The 17487-nt window shown below is 35.1% G+C and overlaps 1 protein-coding gene across 1 annotated transcript; it reads left to right on the forward strand.

Annotated features, from left to right (window-relative positions):
* The first annotated feature begins 11006 nt into the window (after positions 1-11006).
* On the forward strand, positions 11007-13692 carry LOC125673713 (uncharacterized). The gene is made up of 5 exons (XM_048910483.2): positions 11007-11077; positions 11388-11617; positions 11893-11997; positions 12515-12682; positions 12869-13692. Exons 1-5 carry the CDS (start codon positions 11075-11077, stop codon positions 13080-13082), a joined length of 720 nt encoding a protein of 239 aa, XP_048766440.1. The 5' UTR covers positions 11007-11074; the 3' UTR covers positions 13083-13692.
* The last annotated feature ends 3795 nt before the right edge of the window (positions 13693-17487 follow it).

Raw genomic sequence — 17487 nt, forward strand, 5'->3', positions numbered from 1 at the left:
CAAAGTTATAATGACGTATTACCATTGCACAAAGTTACAATGACGCAGTAACGTTGTACAAAGATATAATGAAGCAGTAACGTTGTACAAAGTTATAATGACGCAGTAACATTGTACAAAGTTATGATGACGCAGTAACGTTGTACAAAGTTATAATGACTCAGTAACGTTGTACAAAGTTATAATGACTCAGTAACGTTGTACAAAGTTATAATGACGCAGTAACATTGTACAAAGTTATGATGACTCAGTAACGTTGTACAAAGTTATAATGACGCAGTAACGTTGTACAAAGTTATAATGAAGCAGTAACGTTGTACAAAGATATAATGACTCAGTAACGTTGCACAAAGATATAATGAAGCAGTAACGTTGTACAAAGTTATAATGACGCAATAACGTTGTACAAAGTTATAATGACGCGATCACGTTGTTTAACGAGTAATCACGACACACTGACTTGTACAGATAAGTTATACATCGTGACGCGCTGACGTTGTACATAATTATACGTAAAGACAAGCTATAGTTTTACCCCCTTCTGCCCGTCATTCTCATTCCGTCTTTCTGTCATTCCGTCATTCTCTCAACCTCTCATTGTACAAAGTTATAATGACACAGTAACATTGTACAAAGTTATAATGACGCAGCAACGTTGTACAAAGTTATATAGTGACGCAGTAACGTTGTTCGCCCCTTCCATCATTCTTTCATCCCGTCATCCTCTCATTCCGTTATTCGCCCCTTCCATCATTCTTTTATTCCATCATTCTCTCATTCCGTCATTCTTTTATTCTGTCATTCTCTCATTCCATCATTCTCTCATTCCGTCATTCTTTTATTCTGTCATTCTCTCATTCCATCATTCTCTCATTCCGTCATTCATTTATTATAGGATTAAACATTCTTTTTTAAGAGAATGTCGATGTGTAAAACCTGGACATTTTACTCACAAACTGAATAAAAGTGCGAAGCGAAGTGAATAAAATGGCCATAGTCTACGCATCGATAAATTCTTCAAAAAGAATGTTTTATTCTTAGAATTCCAATTCGTTCCCTGTATTATCAATTTCAAAAATCTGAATAGTTTCCCCGCACTATGTTATTTGTGTTCAGGCGCGTATGCATACATAGCGGTTTTTGGATTTATTGATGGGTAGATTCTCGCTTAGATTTATTGTTGTTCAATCAAAACAATTATGATAGATAACATTGGAATTACGCCGTCATTATAGTAATTTTTCTACACTTTTTTTGCTGTGTTTGTAGATAATAAGCTGGTTTTTTTTAGTGTGTCTCCAATTAATGATGACTTGAAGATCAAGTTGATCGACATAGTTTTGCAAAAGTTATTGCTCTTAGACTTTGAAAATGTCTCATTATTCAGTTTTCTGGGCTTAGTTTTTGTTTTGCCTGCATTTGTAGATAATCAACCGAGTTTTTGTATGTGGCTATGAAGTGATGATTTACAGACCTAGTTCGAGTTTCAGGTTGATCGACCAATTTTTAGCTCACCTAAGCTGAAAGCTTAAGTGAGCTTTTCCGATCGCCTGTTATCCATCGTCTGTCCGTCTGTCTGTAAACTTTTTTTTTTTTTTTTACAATTTCAACTTCTCCAGAACCACTTGGCAAAAAGCATCCTTTCAAGTCTGTTCAAATGAAGGGTCATGTCCCCATCAAAGGGGAGGTGATCACAAAAATACAAAAACAGGGTAGAATCATTTTAAAATCTTCTTTTCGAGAACCACTGGACCAGAAAAGCTGCAATTTACATGAGAGCTTCCTGACATAGTGCAGATTCAATTTGTGAAAACCATGGCCCGCGGATAGGATGAGGTCACAATAGGGGATCAAAGTTTTACATACAATTATATAGGGAAAATCTTCTTCTCAAGGGTAGGATGGTGCCACAATAGGGAACCAAAGTCATACATACAAATATATAGAGAACAGCTTTGAACCTTAAATATGATATTCTATATACAAAATCTCAATTAGCCCCGTGTGTGCAAAATTCTACATGTATACAAAATTTAAAAATAAAAGTAGCCCCAGTGTTCCTTTTTGCATCTATACAGGGTCTTAGTCCATTTGCGCTTACCATTGCTTAGTAATTAACACCCGCCTTGCGCTTACCAGTGCAAACACAAGTAATTCAATCCTCTTCACAACTTATTCAATAAAACAAATACACTACATGTAACAGTAGATTCTGTTTTTGTTTTATTTGCAGCCAATGATAAATTTTCATATCCTTGGACTGTCATATATTTCAAACTTGTACATGTATCTGAGCGGGGGCATTCGTGCCCAGATTTGTATTGTAGCATCGGCTTGTTTGTGAGTTGGGTTTTTTTCTGTGGGGAAGAATATTGTTCGTCTTCCTGCAGATGTTTTTTAATTCACAAAACAGTAATGTGATTGATCGAATTTCTTTATTATTCGTTGTAGTTGGACACATTTTTGAACGCATTTTCATCGTGGCTTTATAAATACAAGTTCTTCGAAACAAACAGAAATGTTACCAAATGTGTTTGCCATTATCATGGTCAAGTTATTATTTTATCATATAATGCCCTTTCTGAAAAAGGTCTTGAAAGCATGTATTTTTATTTTATAACTCCTATACATGTACATGTAGATATGGTTTTATTTTATAACTCCTATATATGTACATGTAGATATGGTTTTATTTTATTACTCCTATACACGAACATGTAGATATGGTTTTATTTTATAACTCCTACACATGTAGATAAATGGCAGCTGGAATTTCATGTTAATGTCATCATGATTGATTTTGTCAGTTTATTGTTTTGAAGAATATTTCTTCGAAAATAAGATTTTTGTTGTTTTATTCATAAATTGTTTAACAGAATAAATTGTTTTAACAGAATAAATTGACTTTTCGGTACATGTGGTATTTGTTGTATTAGCGTTTGTTTAATCATTTGATTTTTACGATTTCCCCGTGGTTGTGTGTTAGCTCGTTGTCTGCTTTGCTATGTCTTGAGCTTGTTCAAAACAAAATCAACACGTCTTACATGTAGCATTTTACCTGTTTCTAGGTCGACAGGTGGACAATCCCCTGAAGGTGTGAAATACACGCGCCCTCTCATCCCCGCCACCCACATTCAGCAGCTACTTACCGTGATATTTCAGCTACTTGCTGATCTTTTATTTCCGTCTTACAGCGATATCTGATTCCCAAGGTGTGAATTAACTGTCATACACCCTCGAATTTCTTATTGAATAAAATGAAAATACCTGGTAAAGGGTGATAACTCTGTTAACCTTGTGTGATATTTGTTTCCAGTTGCTAATGATTAATTTGTGTAGCTGAACTACACAACATTTCATTGAAAGCACTCGTTCCTGCCTGTAATTGGTAATTAAAAAAGCCTGTAACTTCCTTGTCTATGTATTTACATGTATGTAACTAACGATGCGTTGATAGAAATACAACAACAGCGTAAATCCTTGTTAAAAGTTCGTGTTTATATTTCATTCAACGCATCGTTAGTTACATATGGAGCCCCCAGTGAGGATCGAACTCACGACCCCTGGTTTACAAAATTTTCACACGGCTACATTCTCCCCCTCTCCATGAAATGATGTCCCATCATTTAATGATACTATGTACAATGTTTTCAATCAATGAAGGAGATGTAGATTTTAAAATATTGGAGCAAAACAAAGTTGCTAACAACTGTGCTCTCTCTTGTCTGTTCTCAACCTCCTGTGTTTGAGACATAACATAAGCGTCATGCCACTTTGGTTTCTTCCTTGTTCTTGACGAACGTCTAACCTCCTCTACTGAGTCATCTTCTACTAGCTCCTCCTCAGCTTGTACTTCTGCATGATCATGCGCTTCATGGATTTCCAATGGCTGTGGTGCCATAGTCGTATCCTTCTGTTTATCAGTGTGTCCTCTTTCAATTTGTATGGTGACAAATTGTTCTTCATCTTCACTATCTGATTCCTTTCTCTGTTCGTCCTGTTTCTCCTCTATCTGCGGATTTCTTTCTCCAAGGCCTTTTCTCTCTGCTGGTTTAGGCCTAAATGTCGTCCCAATAGGAATAATAAGATTCCTATGAATAGTTTTCTCATGCCCATCCTCAGCTGTAATTACATACACAGGAATATCTGTATTCGGTTGAGATTTGATAGTGTAAATTGTTTCTTCAAATTTGTCTGCAATTTTGTGTTTTCCATCATATGCCAATATTTTCAATAAGACTTGATCCCCTATATTCAATTTCTTTGCTTTAGCTTTCTTGTCAAAATTCATTTTCTGTTTATGCCTGGAAGATTCTGCTGTATTCTTTACTAATTCAAAGGTTTCTTTTATTCTGTCCCTTAATTCCGTAATAAATTCGCTGTACGATTCCTTTGTGTTGTGCTCCTCAGGTAATCCAAATGTTAAATCTATCGGTAATCTAGGTTTTCTGCCAAACATTAGTTCAAATGGAGAATAACCAGTACTTTCATGTTTTGTACAATTGTAAGCATGAACCAATGAAGAGATATATTTTTTCCAGTCTTGCTTTTCCTTATTCTCTAAAGTTCCTAGCATATTGATGAGGGTCCTATTAAATCTTTCTGTCATGCCATTACACATCGGATGGTATGGTGTTGTTCTTGATTTTTCCATTTTTGTTATCTGGCATAATTCTTTGATTAAATTGCTCTCAAACTGTGCACCTTGGTCACTGTGTAATCTAGCTGGAATACCATAATGTACAATGAAATTATTGTAAAGTGCTTCTGCTGTTGTTTTCGCAGTCTGATTCTTTGTCGGAATTGCCTGAGCATATCTTGTGTAATGGTCTGTAAGAACTAAAATGTTGGCGATTCCTCCTTTGCAAGGCTCTAATGTTAGATAGTCTAAACAAACTAATTCTAGTGGATAAGACGATGTGATATTCACCATTGGTGCCTTCTGACATGAGGATTTTCTTCTCATGTCAGATATATCATTTCCGCTATCCGAATTTATTAAGAATTACAAAATCGGACAAATAATTAAAACCCGGTGACATTGAATGAAATGTTCGGAATTTGTCATGTAACATTCAAGACCGATAAACTGAGAAATTTTGATTACGTATATCTGAATATTTATCTAGCACAGATGTTTGAAAAACTGCAGGTTTATATTTTAAAAAAATCAAATGCAAACATATACCGAAAATTTTATTTGTTTATGAAAATTATTTCAAAAGTTAGCTGGATTTGAAATTCTCAGTTTATGGTCTTGGGGTCTGGAGTATCCTTGCTTCCATTTCATAACTTAGTCATTTATCTCATTATCATAATCCGTATTTAAAATGTTTGAAACTGTGTTAGCTCATCATTTGCATCTGTAACATGTTTGACTAATGACATCGCATCATCTGAATCTGTAAAATGTTTGGAATTCATGTCATTTTCTTTGACGTATCCAGAAACTTCAAAATGGAAATTTACAGCGTAGTGGATAAATAATATTAATAATAATAATATTTATTTATATAGCGCCCTATAAGACTATAAATAACCACTCTAAAGCGCTGCACACAATAAAAATGATACAACGTTATAAACGTAGTAAAAGGGAATTATGATAGCACTAAGACAGATAATATCAAAACAATGCTAGAAAAACATCAATAATGTTGAAGTAAAATTACTAAAATTTAAAACACGATATGCATGAAAAAAGTTCCACGCCGTACAATCAAATGCTATAAAATACAATAGTTGAAATAAATATACAATTATACACTTGAAAAAGTCATGTTAAAATGATGGTAAAGAAACCATAAAGATTTAACCACCTATAATACTAATAATATGCAAGTCTAATAAGATGTGTTTTAAATGTTTTTTTAAAAATGTTCAAATTCTGACAACGGTGGAGGGTATGAGGCAGAGAGCTCCAGAGTGTAGCTGCTGCCACATCCAAGCGCCTGTTTCCACATTATGGAGGTTCGACATCTGGGTCTAACTAATATCAGTGAATTTTCAGATCTTAGGGAACGATTCGGTTGGTAAACAGTGATCACCTCCTCCAAGTATTTTGGTGCCATCTTCTGAATCACCTTGTATGCGTAGAGAATAATTTTGTATTGGCTGCGCCTGTCAATAGGAAACCAATGTAAAGAAATCAGCACTGGAGTTATGTGATCACTTCTCTTGGTACGAGTAATGATTCGTGCTGCCATATTCTGCATCCGTTGCAGTTTTGCCAAGTCGGTTGTGTTAATACCGAAAAGAAGAGCATTGGCGTAGTCGAGCCGAGATGTCACGAGGGCACATACTAGGGTCTTGCACGCATCTTCTGTGATGAGTGACCGTATTCGTCCGATGTTACGTAGTTGATGATAGCAAGCACGATACAGAATGCACCTAAGTTCTTCACAAACGGTATCTCACTGATTATTGTGTCGGCAAAGTTCAGATGGTACGATGGTGAGTCTGTGACTATGGTAATAAATATTGAAACTACCACGATAGAAGGTTGTGAAAGTATTGGTGGAGATTTCATAGGATGTTAAAAATAGACTAGTATTAATATTCACAATTTACACGGAAAATTCCACTTTTCTTCCATTTACGAATACATACATACCTTTCTCATATAAGAAAAAAATTCAACATTTGTAGGAAAGACAACTCTGTTTGCCTTATCTGATTAGACAGATAATTACCCTTTTGTCGAGAATCTTTTCCCCCATTGATATTTACCGAATTTTGACCGGTGGCTAAGACTTGAGGAATTCGATAAAAGCGTGGTAAGGTTTGGAGTTGGCGCTAAATCGAGTATGAGAGTACACACACAACGAGAGAGAGAGAGAGAGAGAGAGAGAGAGAGAGAGAGAGAGAGAGAGAGAGAGAGAGAGATTATTGATTGATTGTATATTATTGTTTAACGACCCTCTAAAGAAGAAGAAGAAGAGAGAGAGGGGGGGGGGAGACAAACAGACAGAGAGGGGGAGAGAGATGTATAGGTATTTTATATAATTTTGATAAGGTCAAAATTAAAAGCTTTTTCTGGAAAATACCTTTTCGTGCATATCATGTAAGGTGTTCTATATAATGTGTTCTATACCTAGATATTAACACAGTATAATGATGAAAGCAACATATATATACTGTACTTTCATTTCTGTCGGACTTCCGAGCTGTTAGAATAATCGTACTATATTTACCAAGACTCACGCGCACATCGTTCACATTCATCAGAAAATGGCTATCATTTCAATTGGTAAAGATATCAAAGGCAAAACGCATTGGAAATGTTAATATATTTTGATAACGTTAAAATGTAAACACCGCCATTATGTCAATAAAGTAGATAGATAGATAGATAGATAGATAGATAGATAGATAGATAGATAGATACATGTAGATAGATAGATAGATAGATAGATAGATAGATAGATACATGTAGATAAATAGATAGATAGATAGATAGACAGATAGGTAGACAGAGAGAGAGAGAGAGAGAGAGTCAGACAGACAGACAAACAGGCGGACAGATAGATAGACAGACACATAGATAGATAGATAGATAGATAGATAGATAGATAGATAGAAAGAAAGATAGATAGCTAGATAGATAGATAGATAGATAGATAAACAGACAGACAGATGGACAGACAGAGAGATAGATAAATAGATCGATCGATCGATAGATAGATAAATAGAGAGCGAGAAAGAGAGAGAGAGAGAGAGAGCCAGCCAGCTAGACAGACAGACAGATGGACGGACAGACAGATAGATAGATAGATAGATAGATAGATAGATAGATAGATAGATAGATAGATAGATAGATACATGTAGATAGGTAGATAGATAGATAGATAGATAGATAGAAAGATACTGATAGATAGATAGATAGATAGATAGATAGATAGATACATGTATATAGATAGATAGATAGATAGATAAACAGACAGACAGATGGACAGACAGAGAGATAGATAAATAGATCGATCGATCGATAGATAGATAAATAGAGAGCGAGAAAGAGAGAAAGAGAGAGAGAGAGAGCCAGCCAGCTAGACAGACAGACAGATGGACGGACAGACAGATAGATAGATAGATAGATAGATAGATAGATAGATAGATAGATAGATATAGATAAATAGATAGATAGATAGAAAGATACTGATAGATAGATAGATAGATAGATACATGTATATAGATAGATAGATAGATAGATAGATAGATAGATAGATAGATATAGATAAATAGATAGATAGATAGATACATGTATATAGATAGATAGATAAATAGATAGATAGATAGATATAGATAAATAGATAGATAGATAGATAGATAGATAGATAGATACATGTAGATAGATAGATAGATAGATAGATAGATAGATAGATAGATAGATAGATAGATAGATAGATACATGTATATAGATAGATAGATAGATAGATAGATAGATAGATAGATAGATAGATAGATAGATAGATAGATAGATAGATAGATATAGATAAATAGATAGATAGATAGATACATGTATATAGATAGATAGATAAATAGATAGATAGATAGATAGATATAGATAAATAGATAGATAGATAGATAGATAGATAGATAGATAGATAGATAGATAGATAGATAGATAGATAGATATAGATAGATAGATAGATACATGTAGATAGATAGATAGATAGATAGATATAGATAAATAGATAGATAGATACATGTAGATAGGTAGATAGATAGTTGTGATAACGCCTTTTATATTATTGCTTTTTAATGTTTTATTTATTTTTTATGTATTATGTGTATAACATTCTGTTGTAAGGTATATATGCATTGTAAAGCACCTTTGAGCGTACATAGTGTATGAAAAGGGTGCTATATGAATATGGTATTATTATCATTTATTATTATTAAGTTAGAATGAGCCTTTTTCGTCAGAATCAATGAAATCATTTTATTTACAAACTGCATCACTGACAGGTAATATGTCTTTATCATATCAGCAAGTACTATTAAAGGAAAAATGTGATTCATCAGAAGTTTGCCTCAAAATACCATTTTAGATGGTTTCTTTAAGGACATTTTTATTTGCTTTTGTTTTGTTTTGTTTTATTATTATCATTCTTATAGTTATTATTTTGGTTTTTGTTTCTTTTCTTTTTTTTCTTTTGTCGTTGTTGTTTCTTTGTTGTCTCCCTCCCCCCCCCCCCCACCCCCCCACCCCTCCCTATTTACGGCTTGGGTGCTGAGTGGACACACAAAGATGAAAACATAAATACAAGTCACAACTGAAATTATGAAAATCATATTGGTACACATGTAACATCGATGTATTTTCACATCAAAAAGATAAAATAAAAATTAAGATGAAAGTGTTTGGTAGTCATGTATGCAAATGAATTGGCAAAATTAATGGGCTCATATAAAGTTACACATCAATCTCCAAACCCTTTTAATTAATGACGACGAAGTAGCAGGGCTTAATTATGTACGCATAGTAAGAACCATTTACGGAAAACGGTGGAAATCCCAAGCTAAACAACAACAGTGCAAATAGGATCTTCAGAAAAAATAAAACCATTCTTCAGAGTCTCACGATAATTCCCAACCACCTCTCTCTCTCTCTCTCTCTCTCTCTCTCTCTCTCTCTCGCACGAAATAAAAGAAACTGTCTTTATCACGGGTAAAGAAACACCAATTAATCTGCATTTCCTCTGCCCGCTCCGCTTTTACAGCATCAGTTTTGACTTTGATGGATGGCTTGCAATGAATTAGGGCCCCACCCATGAAGGATAAATGTCCCCCACTTGTTCCCCACTTTAACACCACAGAGATGAATGTTCGGGGGGGGGGGGGGGGGGCACACATCCGCATAGGCTGTCGTAGATAAGAATGAGTTTTAATCTAGTACTAATAACTTTGACACTATAGGTTTATGTGTGTGTGTGTCAGTCTCCACAATCTAATCCAACTTTCAATCCATGCTCAAAGTCTCACTACATTTGTTCAGTGTACGACTTAGACAGATTATTGAAATGTGCACACTGACAAGAACTCACATTAAAACACACATTTACAAACAGAATCTTTAAAGCATTACTTGTTGTCATTTTTAGTGTCAAAATGTTTTGTCGGAAAATTGTGATTTATATTTCATTGACAGAAAAATATAAGGTTTATAAGCTTTTCTTATAGATATGTGTATTTGAAAACCTATCCAGAGGCTCTGAATGAAGCAAAATTACATTATCGACTTCTTGTACAAAAATTTATTTCTATATGATGCTATATATTCAAGAGAACCGAAATATTTAATTTGATGAAATCTTAATCTTAGTTTTAATTTAATCAATGACTATGGTTAAAAATACGCATAAAACTACTACAGAAGTGTTGATAGCATATTTTTACCCACTCCCAATCACATTTAGAGCAAATATTACTTTGAAAAAGAAAATCAGTTTTTGAAATATAGATTCTACACAATGAAAAACCATCAACTCCGCGAACGTCTTTTTCATACTTTGAATAACACTAATGTTGCACCTGAAAACAGACATATTAAAAACAAGATGATTATTATTCCCAACCGCGGGAACAAAACAAAGTACGTAGGTATGGGAATCGTCAGTGCCGCACAAATCCCCTGATCACGTGATGTCATTGATAGGCCCAACGAGGAAGCGGATCTATCTTTAATCAATTATTTCATTTAAATTCCGTTTATTTTGGATGAATGCTTTTTCGCAACTGTTTACGTCACCAAGTCGCTTTTTTGACCCTGGTTCATAAAAACAAGAGAAAATAATTAGCATTGTCTTAAAAACGTCGACCATTCATCAAACCGTGACATTTGGCGAACTCGTCGTTTTTATGACGCCCTGGGACCGCTTACCTGCAGTCTAAATTCAGACCGGAATACGTCATGGGGATTTAAGTGCCTGCCCCAGCGCTCTGATTGGTCGGTGCGGTTTCGTTGGGGATGTCTTCTCGGTCCCGTATTTTGTATATAACTTCACGAGTTAAGTTTGAGAAACCAAACAGGCTTGTGACAGCCATCTAGAAACAGAATATCACAACAACGAACATGGTAAGAAAAGAATTTTATATCAAACAAAATTGAACTGCATTGATCTTTATTTCCATCTTCTTCTTTTTCTCTCTTTTCTTGTTTTTTTTTTTTTTTTTCTCTCTTCTTTTTCGGAGGTAAAATGTTTGGGTTTTTTTCTTTTCTAAAAAAAAAATCTCGATAAAATTGTTCAGCGTGTTCATATCACGTAGATCCTGGAGGTAAATGCAAATAATAAATAAATAGATAAATAGAATAAAAATAAATAAATGCAAAAAGTATCCCATCATTGAAACTAGAACGGTGACTAATTTACTGATTTTTATTTCAGCTTGCTAAGCTTCTCATCGCTTTCTCCGCCGTGTGCCTCGCTAGTCTATTGGCCGAGGCGGCTCTCCCTAAACCCCGATCTCGCTCCTTCGGGAGTCAATTTCTGGACCAGACTCTGAGACGTCGTGGAGGAAGAGGTCGTAAGCCCGTGACCCCTAAACAGTGCGAGGCTTCCGGTCACGCCGAGATCGTAAAACCCAAGGACTTCATCACACCCGGATGGAATGAGGAGTATGTTTAACGATCTTTCACTGTTTTAAAGCGTCTTATAGATAGGAAGGGGGGTATGCTAATTGGTATCAAACACAACCTATCGTTGTCTTTCAATTCATTGATTACATAGAGCCCAAATTATTTCTTTATTTGTGAATTATTTATTTATCTATCTATCTATTTATCTATTTATTCATTTATCTATCTATTAATTTATCTATTTATTTATCTATCTATTAATTTATCTATTTATTTATCTATCCATTAATTTATTTTCTATTTGATTTATTTAGACAAAGAAGACAGATCATTGAGAACGTCAGGATGAACCAGGAAGAATGGAACAGAATGCAGGCTTTCAATCAATATTACAATCCACTGGATTACAGTGAATACGGGTATGTAGACACCACCACAACACCCAGCCACCCACCTACACAACACCACACAATTCACACACACCACTCACACACCACCACCACCACAACAACACACCACCCAGCCACCCACCCACACAACACCACACAACCCAGCCACCCACCCACACAATTCACACACACCACGCGCACACACACACACACACATACCCCACACACACACACGCACACATACACACACAACCACTCACAAAAATAAACACACACACAACACCCTAAAACCACACACCACACTCCAGAAAATAGCCAAACATCTACTGTTCAATACTACAATACATTAAATAATGTGAGTCTCCATTCAACTACAGTACAATACAAAATCTGAACCCATACCCCCTTTCTTTAAATAATTGCTAGATAACATTATACAATTCGGTGAAAACACAGTTCTTCTTTCTAAGAAGGTTAAAGAGAAGTACGATTCGTCAGTAACTAATGTAGTTTCCGCCACCTGCTAACAGTCGGTTTGTTTCTATAGCTACTTCAAGAAGGACACTTACGAGTTTGGGTGTAAAGACGTGTGTATCCAGAAGAGAGTGCCTGTCTTGGGGGCTTACCTTACTATTGAGGACCACAATGGAATGAACGGTACCTACCCCTGTTATGTAGCCCCCACCCAGAGGCTCTGGTACACGACCTGTGGACAGTGAGTATAATTTCTAAATCTCAGTTTTATGGGTCTCCTTACGAGCAAAGTACGCGTTATCTAAGAACATTCAATAAGATCTCGTTTATGTCTCGCTAAGAACGGAATTTCGGAATTTCCATAACGATGACTACACGATTGAATAGATCAAGTTGTAATCGGTGTTGTTCTTTGTGTTCTCTATAGGAAACTGCCCGAACTGACCGTCAAGATGAGCCCCGCCTACCAGTGTCTCCCCAATATGATCCAAGAACGTGAGGTCATCATGTACTGCCCCGACATTGTCCCCCAGTGTCGCACCAGGACCTTCGCCCTCCCACAAGCCTGCGAACTCTCTGAGGTTAAATGTGTATCCACCGTACCCAAAGGAAACCCCTTCGCTAGATTCATGAGAGGCTAAACAAATATCTGATTCTATTTCAAGAAAGAAATTAACATGATAATTATCAAGGAAATGCTATTATTGTTAAAGACAAAATTCTGAAGTTTCAAGAAAAAATAGATGTTTTCATGTGTAGTGAAATTTTCACATAATTTTTATTGGGTTTACTTCTTTCTAAATTTTGTTTGTTATCGTAACATCTTGGTTACTTCAAAATATCTGGTTCGTATCTTTTCAAATGTTTAAAAATAATTATAAATGTGTTTGTTGATTGTTGTCAAAATATCTCAATGATGTATGTACCTTTGTACCAATTTATTGTTACACTTGACTGTGATAATAGGGACTTGAAATGACTGTTATTTGTTTATGATTTGTTTATATTTTTTATAATTTGTTTATATTATGGAAGCAGAATTTACCAACACAGTCCACACGCTGTAGTTCAGTAAGTTCTACTTCCTATAATGTGGAATCCAAGGTTGCCAAATCCTCATTCTATATGTGTATCATTCATCTCCTATATGTAATTGTGTATACATGTGCCTGACGCGAGAGAGATAGAGAGAGAGAGTTATCTTCTTATGTGCAATATTTTTTGTGCAATAAATCTTTTGCATATAAATAATTTTCTCTTTGTTCTGATCATTGTGACTGATTTGGTCACTTGCCAGAGGACTATACAACGCTACGGGGTGCCAATATGTCTTGGATAAACAACGCCATCGATACAGTGAGATTGAAATCTCCTCGAACGTCAAAGCGTAAAAAGCGACCCAAGAGTCAATTCTGTTGAATACCTTAACACTAGTGCTGCTTTAGAAACCAGTAAAAGCGATTGACAGGCAGTATTTAGGTCCGGCGATTGACAGGCAGTACTTAGGTCCGGCGATTGACAGGCAGTACTTAGGTCCGGCGATTGACAGGCAGTACTTAGGTCCATCGTTTCGTGAGGAACATAGGTCACGCCAGTCCTCCAGCGAACACGGCTCTGGGCTACTCTAAATGTGTGACGTCACACGCCTTCACTTTTGTCTCCATGTCTCAACTCCATGTGTTTCTAGGTCGCCCCTCTATAAGTTACGGGGGGTTGCCAACCCATCCACCCCAATTTTGGTTGAATTTTCAAACTAGGACATATTTGTTCATTTGGGGTCTTCACCCCAAGAAAGTAGCGTGGCGTAACCCATGTATAGATGGATACCCTGGCCGGAAGTTCTAATGGAATCAGTTGTGATGGGTCACAGCTAATCACAACAACGCATTAAAATGCCATTGCGAATTGTCTATGTTTATCATTTCCGAACTCACAAAATCTACACACGTAGGAACAGGAGGTGACGACGATTAACATCCGGTCATTGTGTCTCATCCTTATAGTGACCGGTCATTGTGTGTCATCATTATAGTGACCGGTCATTGTGTGTCATCATTATAGTGACCGGTCATTGTGTGTCATTCTTATAGTGACCGGTCATTGTCTGTCATTCTTATAGTGACCGGTCATTGTGTCTCATCCATTTAGTGACCGGTCATTGTGTGTCATTCTTATAGTGACCGGTCATTGTGTGTCATCCTTATAGTGACCGGTCATTGTGTGTCATCCTTATAGTGACCGGTCATTGTGTGTCATCATTATAGTGACCGGTCATTGTGTGTCATCATTATAGTGACCGGTCATTGTGTCTCATCCTTATAGTGACCGGTCATTGTCTGTCATTCTTATAGTGACCGGTCATTGTGTGTCATTCTTATAGTGACCGGTCATTGTGTGTCATTCTTATAGTGACCGGTCATTGTGTGTCATTCTTATAGTGACCGGTCATTGTGTGTCATTCTTATAGTGACCGGTCATTGTGTGTCATTCTTATAGTGACCGGTCATTGTGTCTCATCCATTTAGTGACCGGTCATTGTGTGTCATTCTTATAGTGACTGGTCATTGGTATCAATAAATGAAAAACCTCCGGAAACAATTAAACAAGTTTGTTAGATTCCCCTAAATGTATTTAGAACACTAGACTAGAAACTTTAATCCCGAAGTTGTAATAGTGTATTAATTGATAGCAACCTTTAATCCTGAAGTTTAGTGTATAAATTGAAAGCAAACTTTAATCCCGAAGTTTCTGTGTATTAATTGATAGCAAACTTTAATCCCGAAGTTTCAGTGTATAAATTGATAGCAAACTTTAATCTCGAAGTTTTAGTGTATAAATTGATAGCAAACTTTAATCCCGAAGTTTTAGTGTATAAATTGATAGCAAACTTTAATCCCGAAGTTTTAGTATATAAATTGATAGCAAACTTTAATCTCGAAGTTTTAGTATATAAATTGATAGCAAACTTTAATCTCGAAATTTTAGTGTATAAATTGATAGCAAACTTTGATTCTGAAGTTTTAGTGTATACATTGATAGCAAACTTTGATTCTGAAGTTTTAGTGTATAAATTATAGCAAACTTTAATTTTGAAGTTTTAGTATATAAATTGATAGCAAACTTATCACATATACACAGTTACATATACCTTAGTTAATCAACAAGTAAACGAAGAACTAATGCATCTATTGGGAAATAAAAACTTTAAACCTCTTTGAAATTATATCGATTTCATATCATCGCACAATGAATTCATCATGATAAAAGTAATCTCGATTCATATTATTCAAATAAGATTGTAATTTCACAAAAAATATTCATTGTTGACTGATGAGATGTTTTAAATCACTCTTTCCTCTTTGAAATTCATTGGCAGAGAGAAATCCTCTAGATGTATCGTGAGCACGTGCGTAAGTGTTAATGATTACTTAAGAGGACGCTCCACAAATGAGATTTCTAAGATTTGAATTACATATACTCTGAAAACTTTCATACCTCTTATTTGTGTTACGTTAACTTTGAGCTTTGACATAAAATCGCTTCTGGCATTGTCACTATTTTAAAAATGCTGAATTACAAAACCTTTATTAACATTTTTAAGCATTAATTTACAGTGTGTTTATTGACGGTGTTAGTGATTAATTTACAATATGTTTATTGACGGTGTTAGTGATTAATTTATAATATGTTTATTGACGGTGTTAGTGATTAATTTACAGTATGTTTATTGACGGTGTTAGTGATTAATTTATAATATGTTTATTGACGGTGTTAGTGATTAATTTATAATATGTTTATTGACGGTGTTAGTGATTAATTTACAATATGTTTATTGACGGTATATAGTGATTAATTTACATTTTGTTTATTGACAGTGTTAATGATTAATTTACAATGCGTTTATTGACGGTGTTAGTGATTAATTTACAATGTGTTTATTGACAGTGTTAGTGATTAATTTACAATATGTTCATACCTACAAAAATTGTCACTATTTGACCCACAGACAAAGTGTTCATGACAAATGCAATTAGAAGTCTATTGAGGAAAAGAAATAGGATTCATCATAAAGCAGTCAGAACTAAAAACCCATCACATTGGAGTAAATATAGATTTTTAAGAAATAAAGTAATTGGTGAAATAAGACGTTCTAGAGAAAACTATAATAAAAAGCTTACAGAACAAATTAACAAAAACATTCCACCTGGCAAATGGTGGAGAATAATTAAATCTCTATCAAAACTTAATAACAACCACAAGCCTATACCACCTATTAAATTATCAGGCAAAACATTAGTTCATCCTATAGATAAGGTCAATGCACTGAATTCATTTTTGCCAATATTTCTACCATGTACCAAGAACCTGATATACCACTACATTGTCTGGGACCTCCTATGCATCATTCTCTTAATGATATCAGTATATCTGAACAAGAAGTACTTTATCAACTATTGGTCTGAATATTAACACACCTCCGGGTCCTGATGGTTTACCACCTAGAATCCTAAAATATATAGCTTCATCAATTTACAAGCCTCTTACAAATTATTCAATCAATCATTATCCCTGGGTAAACTTCCAAGATTATGGAAGATAGCTCAAATTACACCAATTTACAAAAATAAAGGTAGTGCACAAGATGTAAATAACTATAGGCCAATATCAGTCACATCAGCTCTATCTAAAATACTGGAAAAATCATTTTTAAGCATCTTTACAACTACGTCTTAGACAACAACAGTATCTACAAATATCAGTCTGGATTCCAACCTGGGGTCTCAACCACAAACCAACTTGTTGAAATATACAACTCTATTATTTCAAGTCTCGACAAAGGTAAATATGTAAGGTTTATTTTCTGTGATATATCAAAAGCCTTCGATAGAGTCTGGCACAAAGATATTCTATTTAAGTTAAAACTCTACGGTACGGTATATCTGAACAAATTATTAAATGGGTTGATAACTATCTAACTAATAGATCCCAAAAAGTTGTCTTAGATGGATTTACTTCTTCTAGAACTACAAATTCTGGAGTTCCTCA

Source organism: Ostrea edulis, chromosome 3 (assembly GCF_947568905.1).
Source record: "Ostrea edulis chromosome 3, xbOstEdul1.1, whole genome shotgun sequence".
NCBI classification, from domain to species: domain Eukaryota; kingdom Metazoa; phylum Mollusca; class Bivalvia; order Ostreida; family Ostreidae; genus Ostrea; species Ostrea edulis.